Here is a 10,249-nt window from a genome sequence, read left to right as displayed (position 1 = left end):
CTGGCCAATAAGCCGTTTGCATTTTTAATGACTCGAAATTGTGCAAAGTGCCCCAACTCGATTTGAAAAGGACTGCTTCCTTTCGCAGGATGCACAACAACAACAGCACAGCCAGCCATGGGAGACAATTGAGAATATTTGATTTGTGTTATGCTTTTATCGCTCTCTCACCCTTGACCCCGCATCTGCACCCACATCCTGGCAATTTGAGTGAAGCTCTGACAACTTAAACGCGTCCAATTGAGGATTGGAAAACTTAATTTGCATTCAACTGACCAGAGAAACATTTCCCAGGCGCTTTTCCTGTCGACCGAATGGATTCAGCACCTTTTCCTCCAGAGCGAAGTTTAATTTATGACAGGCTAGCATTTGTATATATACATATCTGCATGTTCATGATTTCCAATATGCCACAGGAGCTACAACTTGATGGATAGTTATTTTTTAATTAAAGACTACTACCCCAGAGAACACTAAAATACGAATATAAACTGCATTTGCAGCAATACTCGTGTATTTTGTTGAGTTCATTTATGTCTAATTAATCCAGAAATGCAAGAACATGGCTTAATATTAAATTTCATGACTGACCTGATTAGTTTTTGTTGATTTACAATAAAAGAACAATTAGTGAAAGACTAAAGTGCGTTTTATAATTAAATTTCGAATTAAAGCAAACAGCAAGCGTACAAATTAATTAGATGTGAAATCTTTCCTGTTGTCCTGCCGCGCTGCATGCTGTGGCTTGTCGTCCTGATCCTGCCTCGTCCTGCGTCGTCCTGCTTCGTCCTGCCTGTGTCCTTGTCCATGGCCAACGTTGTAGGCACTGGGAATGTAAGCCAACAAAGCCAAAAATCCAAGTAGCTCCACCGGCACCTTGACAGAAAAACAAACTAATTTCCAACTTTGTGGTGCACCGAGCTGCTCCAGGGAATGGTGGGCGGCGAAGGAGAGTGGAACGGGCGGCCACAGCTACCAGTTGAGCTGCACTGCAAAAAACTTTAACTAAATTTAAAGATTTTATATCATTTACACCAGTTGGATTAACCAAAAATTTTTAAAATTAAGTGAGAACTGCCTAAACACTAGTGTTATATTAAGCCGACTTTATTAAACAGCTACATAAATATTTTACATTTCTTTCAGTGTAACTACGGTTTTGGCCTGGCCATTGATGTCTGGTTAATCGCACAGCACACTGCGTGTCACGGACCAAGGAGCACCGAGGAGCAGGGTGTCGGGTGCCGGGTGGGTGGTGGCGCAGGATCCAGGATGCAGGATGCAACTGGGAAATGGCGAGAAGATGGCAAAAGTTCAGCTGCAAGAAAAATAGTTGTGGCTGTCGATAATGCGGGCACTGGGAGGCGACGGCGGCGGTGGATGGATGCTGCTGGATGCTGGATTTTGTGTAGCTGGGCTGGCACTGTTTACTCTCGAATAGTTATAGAAATGTTATTGTGCGCAATGCAAATAGACTTGGGTTCGGTTAGCTGGCGACCCCAAGCTCCATGCCCCATTCTGAGACTTGCCAGCCAAAGATGTCGCCTTAAAGCGCTGGAATAACTTAATGCAAAAGTCGGTTCTTTATGGGCCGCGCTGCCATGCGATTAGATCCATGCCATCCCACTTGGAGATATCGCTTCCGGTCGGAATGAGACAAGTGCCGGCACTTGAGTGTATTTTTATTAAGTATTTATCAAGGAAATCAATATGTCGCCTAACCGATTGCCCATCCCATCCCGTCCATTCGCATCTGTGTATATCTGCCTACTTCTCGGGGCTTCCGCTCATATCGGCCATATGAAATCGAGAGCATTCACTTCCGCCCATTTATCCGAGCCATATCCCCCACAACCCCCCAACCACCACACCCCGCAACCCCCACGGACACAATTGAAATTGAATAAAATGACTTTTCAAATTATTTGCGATACAACAAGAGACAGGCAGAGGGATAGGCAGAATACAGGCATACAGGCACATGGTGGTGCCAGAAGTGCTTATCTATTGGAAAATGTTAACTGTATGAAAGCCATAAACTGTAGATATGCAAAGCTACCGCCATTGCCATCCAGCGGAAGAAGGCTGAGAATACGTAAAAACAAATAACAATTTTGCGCTCAAAATAGAACACAAACAACACAAAAGGCGCAGGGGGATATGGCAATGCCTTCGTCTTGCCCGGGGAAGGTGGGTAGTTCCGAATGGAGCCTACAGCCAATCCCATCCACATGTCCTGGCGCAGGATTCGTTGGGTCGGGAGTGGTGGAAGGGGCAGGGGGAGGGCAGCCAAGTATCGATTTATGCATATTAAATTACACGCACTGCCTTTACAATTCTAGCTTGAGTTCGTATGCGTGCACTGGAAGAAACTATGGTTACCCACTAATAACGTTCAATATTTTCAATCGGCGTTTTCGCCATAACTTGGTCAAAAATGGACACACAGCTAAAATGAAGACTGTTTTCTTCTGCTTACAAACATAGCTAACTATGTGTATCCCACCTTTTTCGATTTTGGAAAAAAAAAAATTGACAAATTTTTGCATTTTTGATAAGGGGTACCATCATCAAAATTAGCGAAAAATGGCAAAAAATTAGCATTTCAATCTATGTACATGGATCGATAGGGAATTTTGTTACGAATTCAACGAAGTATGGCATTCCACATTTGGACAACTATTTTTACTGCTATCGAAAAAAACGGAATTTTTTTTATCAAAAAATCGAAAAAACGAATTTGTGTAAAAAATCTGATATTTTCAATCGGCGTTTTCGCCATAACTTGGTCAAAAATGTCCGCACAGTTAAAATTAAGACTGTTTTGTGCTGCTAATCAACATAGCTAACCATAACTATCCACACTTTTTCGATTTTTGAAAAAAAAAATTTTACAAATTTTTGCATTTTCGATAAGGGGTACCATCATCAAAATTAGCAAAAAATGGCCAAAAATTAACATTGCAAAGTATGTACATGGATCGATAGGGAATTTTGTTACGAATTCAACAAGGTATGGCATTCCCCTTTTGGACAACTATTTTTGTTGCTATCGAAAAAAAACGGATTATTTTTTAGCAAAAAATCGATAAAAAAAATGTCAATCGGCGTTTTCGCCATATTTCTAGTTTTTTCTGCTTATTTCTAATAATAAACCCATGTGATTAAATTAAATTGATTAAATTTTTTGTTTGATTAAAAAATTAATTTGTTTTATGTTAAAACATATTACGAACATGGCAATCATAAAATAAACAAACACAATTTTTTCCACCTTTCAGTTCGATAGTCACTATAACCGGATTCTACTGTAGTTAAATGTGTATTTTTAAACAAATCGAACTATATTAACAATTCTAATAATATAAAACATTACTATTTACAATCTAGAGGTAATTTTACTTAAAATTTTCTGCATCTACTCTTTTAATAGTTATGTAACCTTTAAGTAGTGCAACACTGCGTATAAGTAATACAGTGTTGCACTACTTGTAATGCAGTGTTGCACTCCACTTTATATTATGAATTAATATTAGTATTTTTTCAGTGTACTCCAGCGACGCACGGTGCTCCGGCGGAGCAATTTATATTTCCTTATTGGCCTGTGCGTGTGTATTTCTGACATCTCAGTTGAATCGCCCGGGCCTCGCCCCCTATTTCCTTTTTTTTCCGCCATCATTACCATTGGGATTCCACACTAGCGCCCAATTTATAAACGTTTGGCTGTTTGCCTTATCTCGAGCTGCTCCCGGGATCCTTCTGCCGCTCCCCCCAGTGCACTGGCGAAGGACACTTGGAGAAAACGGCAGGAAGCAGGACAAGGAATGCCCCGACCGAGGCAGAAATTTATATCAAATTGAAAATTCTTCCTCCGCAGACGGAAAAATCCATTTATGCGCTCACAGTGAGCCTGCTCCTCACTTCACTTCACCTCATCCGATCTGAATCCGAATTCCAGGCAGCGCGGAGTGCATATTTTAGAGGAACTTACGGCCGGAATTACTTTCCATTGCGCGGGGGGTGGGAATCGGAAAACTATCCAGGCAATCAGAAGTTGACTTTGTGGCATAAGCGGTGGTCATAACTCACCCAATCCCCGCCAGCATATGGAAACGAGGCAGTCGCAATGGGAGCGGACTCGGGAAAACGTTCAATTTTCAATGAGCACTTTTCGCTGCAAAGTAGCTGGGTGGGTGGGTGTATGGGTGGTTGATGGGTGGGACGAGGCAGCTCGTTGGAGGAGTGCCTGCCCTGCAATATTAATGCTGGGCAGGAGCAACGCCCAGAGCGTTAAGAGTGTCAAACCAAAAAGACTGACCAGCGGAGACATCGCAGATGAGGACACTCGGGCCACCGCTCGAATCGCACTCTTAATTATTCTGGTCACATCTGTTATGTAAACTGCGACCCATCCGGCCATAAAAGTCCTCCTCCCAAGAATGGCAAAGGCGGCGCCCAAAAGACAGAGAACCCAAACTTGGACACGGGTATGAGCTTCTTGCCCTCGTGCGCTGCAAAAATTAAAAACGAAAGCCACGCACTTGGCTGCTGAAAAAGGGGCCAGCCGAGGCTCCAGAGGAAGGCTTTTGGTGTTTTCCAGCCCGTGGCCTCGAGGCAGAGGACCCGGGACCCATAAATAAGCAGCTCCGACCGCCTTTCCTGCAGCTCCGAAAGGCAGAGCCTTAATTTTTAAAATACCCGGCCTCGGCTGCCCCATATAACACCTTTGTATATTGTACGCGAACGTGGCCACAGTGGTCTATGGTTCAGGTGGAACTGAGTAGATGTACTTGCAGTGAAAATATCCTATTAAACTGATCCCTTTTCCATTAGAACGTTCTCTATCTAAGTTTAATCCTCAGATTTAACAAACTTTTAAAGCAGTTTAAGCACAGTAAGCACAATAAGTTATTCCAAGGTAACACTGTACTCCCAACTATCATAGGTTGCTTTTAAGCCACTGCAATCCTCACCTCTGGGCAGCTCAGGCTGCTTTTCCACTCACCTTTTGCTGGGACTTTCCTTGGGGCGACGGCCCTTAACTTTTTTGCATTGTGCTTGATCCGCAGTTTCAGCAGTTGCGCCCCTCCTCCAATCCTGTCCAGCTACCCATTCTGCGCCTGGGAAATCTGCGCGGGTCACCCCAAACCGTATTTTTAATTAATGTTGACCGCAATTTGTGCCTGGACCGCCGGCAGCAGCTGCTCTTCTCGGTTTCCCGCTTGTTATCGGGTCCTGCCTATCAGGCGCACCCTTTGGGACGTCACCAGCCAGTCCTTGGATTATTAAGATATTCATAATAAGAGCCGCCAAGGGGCCAACGACCAAGTGCTAGAATGGATTAGAGCGCCAACAACCTGTTTACCAGTTGGCCATGCCAACGAAGCCGTTGTGCGCCTTAGTCGGCGGTCAATGAAACCAATTAACTGTACTCGACTGGGAGTTGACTGGGCATGGCCAAGTAGGGCGGCTCGGCCATCCGCGGAGTACGCAAGTCCCCTTGTTTCCCTTGAACGCAGCCAGACCGCAAGGGTCTTGTATCGCTGGCAGATGGAGTATCAATTACCCGCTGCTGTCGCCCGCTTCCTGGTGGCGAAACAGAACCAGCAACAGAAACAGAGCTAAAAACTAACTGGGATCTGGGAGAGGCCGACTAATTGCAGTATAAGAGCTTCCTGTAACCGCAGAAACTCGTTCTTCAGAGACCACAACGAAAACAGATGGCAGGAAAACAGAAACATACACGGTGTAAATAGGCTGTGCCTTGGCAGCAAATGCAATACATTTCGAGGAGATGTGCTTTCACAAAATGTACATATATTTACTTAGATGGTTAACCATGGTTTCGTCGATCGAAAGACCAAAAGACCAGCCTGGACCGTCGATGGATGATCATAGTCTACTTCAACTTCTTCTTGGGGCGCAGGTTGTTGGTGTGTCCGCACTTCTTCTTGCGGCAGTTGGTGGCACGAGGATGCAGACGGGCGTAGCACTTGCGGCAGATCATCTTGTCGCAGTTGTACTTCTGGGCCAGAATCCTGAGGGAGGGCTCAATGATACCACCACGCAGACGGAGCACCAAGTGGAGGGTGGACTCCTTCTGGATGTTGTAGTCGGACAGAGTGCGGCCGTCCTCCAGCTGCTTGCCGGCGAAGATCAGACGCTGCTGATCTGGGGGAATGCCCTCCTTATCCTGGATCTTGGCCTTGACATTCTCGATGGTGTCAGAAGGCTCCACCTCCAAGGTGATGGTCTTGCCGGTGAGGGTTTTCACGAAGATTTGCATGGCGGCGGCGTCACTGCAAGCAGATAAAACAAAAATCAGTACCCAGTCGGATGATTTCTTGTGGAACTTGTGCGTCCCAAAAAGCGGGCAAAGATTGGAGGTTAGGTCCGACCTGCTGGCATGTTTCGCTCAACAGAAACTGCTCCACCGGTCGGCGACCAACAGTGTCCATCTTTTTCATATCACAAACACGTCACTGAACAACAATATGTTTACATTGTGCCACGTTTTTGCGATTTCTCGTTTATTTTTGCTATATTTAATGGAAACTCACCAGAGGAAACGTGCAACCAAATGCTATTCAAAAGAAAAAGGGAAAAGAAAGTGTGACCGCCGCAGAACACAGCAAATATACCGAACTGGTATTTTTAAGATACCGAAATATACTAAATGAAGTGTCGCATTATTAAATTTTTTTTTAAGATTTGGACAAACAAATTGAAAATTGAAGAAATATCTTGCTTGTTTATAAAGATACACAATCTTTATAATTTAAACTACAAGTTTCTGGTATTTGTACATACCCCAGTGTGAACTCGTTGACAGCTAAGCTTTAAAATATATTATTTGTGGTATGGAAATGTGTCTATATGGAATACAAAAAACTAGAAAACAATTCTGTATAAAAATTTTATATTACATTATGTTAAAAATATCGCATATTGGCGTATTGAAAAATATATACAAAATTTTGTAAAATAATTTTGAAAGTACTAGTATAAAAGATTCTTGATATTATTCATTGTGCTGAAATGAATAATTGAATACTAGATTGATAAGTATATAATGATTATATTTTTAGGAATTTACATTCAAAATCAAAGTTTTTTATATATATTTTCAAAAGCTTTTATCAAAATATATATTGCAAAGTGAATTAGTTGCTGTATTAATTTTTAGTGGAAAACGTATGTCAAATTAGCGGGAATAGCATGCTCTGACCTTAGCCGTCAAATCGATAGATTCTGGAAAATACCTCTCTTGATATCGAAGTTCTAAATGGCCCGATAGGAACGAGCACCTATCGATGACAGTAGCACAAGTTGTGCGGAAAAGGGAAAATAAGGGAAAAGCGTGGAAAACCCTTGAGAACTGAGCATGTCGAAAGCAGGCGAAGATCAGCCCGCAGCGGAGGGTGCGGTAAGTATCGGGGCTCCATCAGCGACTCATGCCCACGATTTCGCGACTGTCGCAACCTGGTTCTCATCGTTTTTTCTAGGTGATTGCTGGCAACGGGAACGCTGAGCTGGCCCAAAATGAAGGCCAAAATCAGCAACAACAACCCCCCCAAAATCAGCCCACCCGCATGGAGTCCTTCTTTGCGATGACCAAGTCCCTGATCCTGCGTGCCCTGATCATCTACTTTGTGAGTTCCTTTTTCCGGCGACCTGCACCAGATGCCGCCGGCCAAGACAAAAGTGTTGCAAATGCGGGTCCCAAGATCACGGCCTGGAATTACTTCGAGAACGGCACGGACTTTGACCTGCACGTGTGGTTGTCAGAGGATCCCGATGTGGTTAACTTCCAGCAGAAGGCGAATCTGCTCTGGCTGCAGGAGGACCTCACCTATGGAGATTGGACGTCGGGCGTCAATGGAGATGGCATTTACACGCACAGTTTGACGCTTAAGGCCAGTCAGCATTTGATGAACAATGGCAGTGTGTACCTTCATGCTTTTGTCACCCGTTCCGGCATGAGTCCCGATCCCAAAGCTCCGAATTATGCCACCAATGGGCACATGGGCTACCAGCAACATCAGCTGAACAAGTTTAAGAAGTTGCGCGTGAATCGCAACTACAATTTGTTGGCCAGCGAGAAGGAGAAGCTGGAGCACGAGCTCAAGCATGCGAATCTCAAGGATACTATCGTGTCTCATTGGCATCCTAATCTCACAGTCAACCTTGTGGTGGACCAAACCAACTGGGCCCAGGGTTCAGTGCCGCCGCCACTTGATGAGTACGTAACGTTCGTGGACGGCGGTAAGACCTATCTGCCCATCGTGTTCGTCAACGACTACTGGAATCTTCAGCGGGAGTACCAGCCCATTAATGAAACCACTCCCGAACTGGAGCTTCACCTCACTTTCCAGCCGCTGGGCATGTTCAAGTGGCAGTTGTATGCCGCCAAGCAGATGAAGAACAAGTGGGCCGGCAATATGCTTGGTGAGCTTATGGCCGCCAGCCAGCCGGAGGAGAGTGACGAGGATCAGGACTCGCTGAAGGAGACTCTGCTGGACACCAATATCTACCTGCTGGGCATCACAGTGGCGGTTTCCATACTGCATTCGGTGTTCGAACTGCTGGCCTTCAAGAACGACATTCAGTTCTGGAACAATCGCAAGTCGCTCGAAGGACTGTCTGTGCGATCTGTGTTTTTCGGTGTCTTCCAGTCACTAATCATCCTGCTGTACGTGCTGGACAACGAGACCAACTTTATGATCCGCATCTCCTGTTTCGTGGGACTCGGAATTGAAGTGTGGAAGATCCATAAGGTCGTGGATATTAACTACGACCACGATCAGAAGATTCTGGGAGTGCTGCCGCGCATCAGTTTCCAGGACAAGGGCTCCTATTCGGAGAGCTCCACCAAAGACTACGACAAACTGGCCTTCAAGTACCTGGGCTGGGCCTGCTTCCCGCTCCTGGTGGCCTACTTTGTCTACTCCCTGATCTACAACGAGCACAAGGGCTGGTACTCGTTTGTGCTTAACATGCTGTACGGCTACCTGTTGACCTTTGGCTTCATTCTGATGACGCCTCAGCTGTTCATTAACTACAAGCTGAAGTCCGTGGCCCACATGCCGTGGCGCATGATGACCTACAAGTTCCTTAACACCTTTATCGATGACATCTTTGCGTTTGTAATCAAAATGCCAACAATGTACCGGCTGGGTTGCTTCCGCGACGACATCATCTTCTTTGTGTTCCTCTACCAACGCTGGCAATACCGCGTCGATCTCAAGCGCGTGAATGAGTTCGGCTTCTCCGGAGAGATGGAGCAGCAGCATGCTGCCCAGAAGCTGGAGGGCCAGGCAGCCAATGGAGCCATTGAGGGTCCCGAAACTGCGCCAGCGACCAAAAAGACAGCTGCACAAAAGAAGCAGGACTAAAAGGAGAGCTGAGCTGTAGGCAACAGTATGCATTAGCATTAGAAGACCCAATACCATATACTCCACTCCCCCAATATGTATGTAATCACTCTCCAGTATACATAGTCAAGTAACCCCGATAGCATCATTCTTAGGGCTAATTGTATGTACGTATGTTTGTGTTTTGTTTTATCATCATACCCTCCGCGCCTCTCGCAGCGTTGGAAGATCAAATAAATTAAGCGTGAGATGATCCATGTGCTATTATCTAATCGTCAACCTGCTGAGTGGGGTGATCAGTGGACTAGAAAGGCGGAGATAAGCTTGCTTATCAGGGAAACTGGCCAGATGGCCCAGATAAAGGTCACCTCGTTTTGGAATGAAACTAAGGTTCTATATGGATTGTGCCAACTGAATCATCAACTGTTTGTTGGAACTATTTTAATTTTAATTTATATTTTCTAAATCATCTTGAGTCTTATTGATGGTTTTTTCATGCCAATTAAACTTCTCTCATGATTTTCTTAATCAAATTCAATTGAATCTAGGTACAGGTACGAAAATCGCTTACATGTAAATACACACATTATGCAGCACTATACCCGGGTCGTTTACAACACTGAAGATGCAGCGCGCCAAATTTGAACCGAACTCTAAAGTAAAACGTTACTAAACTGGGATTCAAAAAGCGCTATATCCAAGATAAGTCTGTTTTTACGTGAGGAATTTTGAGACAGAACTGAAAATGGAAATTCCGTGTAGATTATTAAGATATAAAAATAAGAATTTGTAAAGACGAGTTTCTGTGAGTTTTGAATTTTCTGGAAGTGAGCACCGAATAGAATCACACCCACGACAAGCGACATTGGCATCCA

General features: G+C 44.6%; 2 protein-coding genes across 2 annotated transcripts; one reads left to right on the top strand and one right to left on the bottom strand.

Moving 5' to 3' along the window:
• Positions 1–5,753: 5,753 nt before the first annotated feature.
• LOC6526803 (ubiquitin-60S ribosomal protein L40) lies at positions 5,754–6,670 on the bottom strand. Its single transcript, XM_002087869.4, has 2 exons — positions 6,561–6,670; positions 5,754–6,299 (listed from the first exon to the last, which is right to left on the bottom strand). The coding sequence occupies exon 2, from the start codon at positions 6,284–6,286 to the stop codon at positions 5,900–5,902; it is 387 nt and encodes a 128-aa protein (XP_002087905.1). The 5' UTR covers positions 6,287–6,299; positions 6,561–6,670; the 3' UTR covers positions 5,754–5,899.
• A 577-nt stretch (positions 6,671–7,247) lies between these two features.
• On the top strand, positions 7,248–9,627 carry LOC6526802 (cleft lip and palate transmembrane protein 1). The gene is made up of 2 exons (XM_002087868.4): positions 7,248–7,426; positions 7,506–9,627. Exons 1-2 carry the CDS (start codon positions 7,385–7,387, stop codon positions 9,393–9,395), a joined length of 1,932 nt encoding a protein of 643 aa, XP_002087904.1. The 5' UTR covers positions 7,248–7,384; the 3' UTR covers positions 9,396–9,627.
• The last annotated feature ends 622 nt before the right edge of the window (positions 9,628–10,249 follow it).

The sequence above is a fragment of the Drosophila yakuba genome, chromosome 2L, assembly GCF_016746365.2.
Source record: "Drosophila yakuba strain Tai18E2 chromosome 2L, Prin_Dyak_Tai18E2_2.1, whole genome shotgun sequence".
NCBI lineage: Eukaryota > Metazoa > Arthropoda > Insecta > Diptera > Drosophilidae > Drosophila > Drosophila yakuba.
Note: the sequence above shows the minus strand (reverse complement) of the source record. Positions and strands in the feature narration are given on the sequence as shown.

Bases quoted from the DNA above. Each gene is read 5' to 3' on its own strand.
- LOC6526803 (XM_002087869.4), bottom strand. From the start codon at position 6,286: ATGCAAATCTTCGTGAAAACCCTCACCGGCAAGACCATCACCTTGGAG.
- LOC6526802 (XM_002087868.4), top strand. From the start codon at position 7,385: ATGTCGAAAGCAGGCGAAGATCAGCCCGCAGCGGAGGGTGCG. The intron at 7,427-7,505 runs GTAAGTATCGGG...CGTTTTTTCTAG, and splicing joins AGCCCGCAGCGGAGGGTGCG to GTGATTGCTGGCAACGGGAA.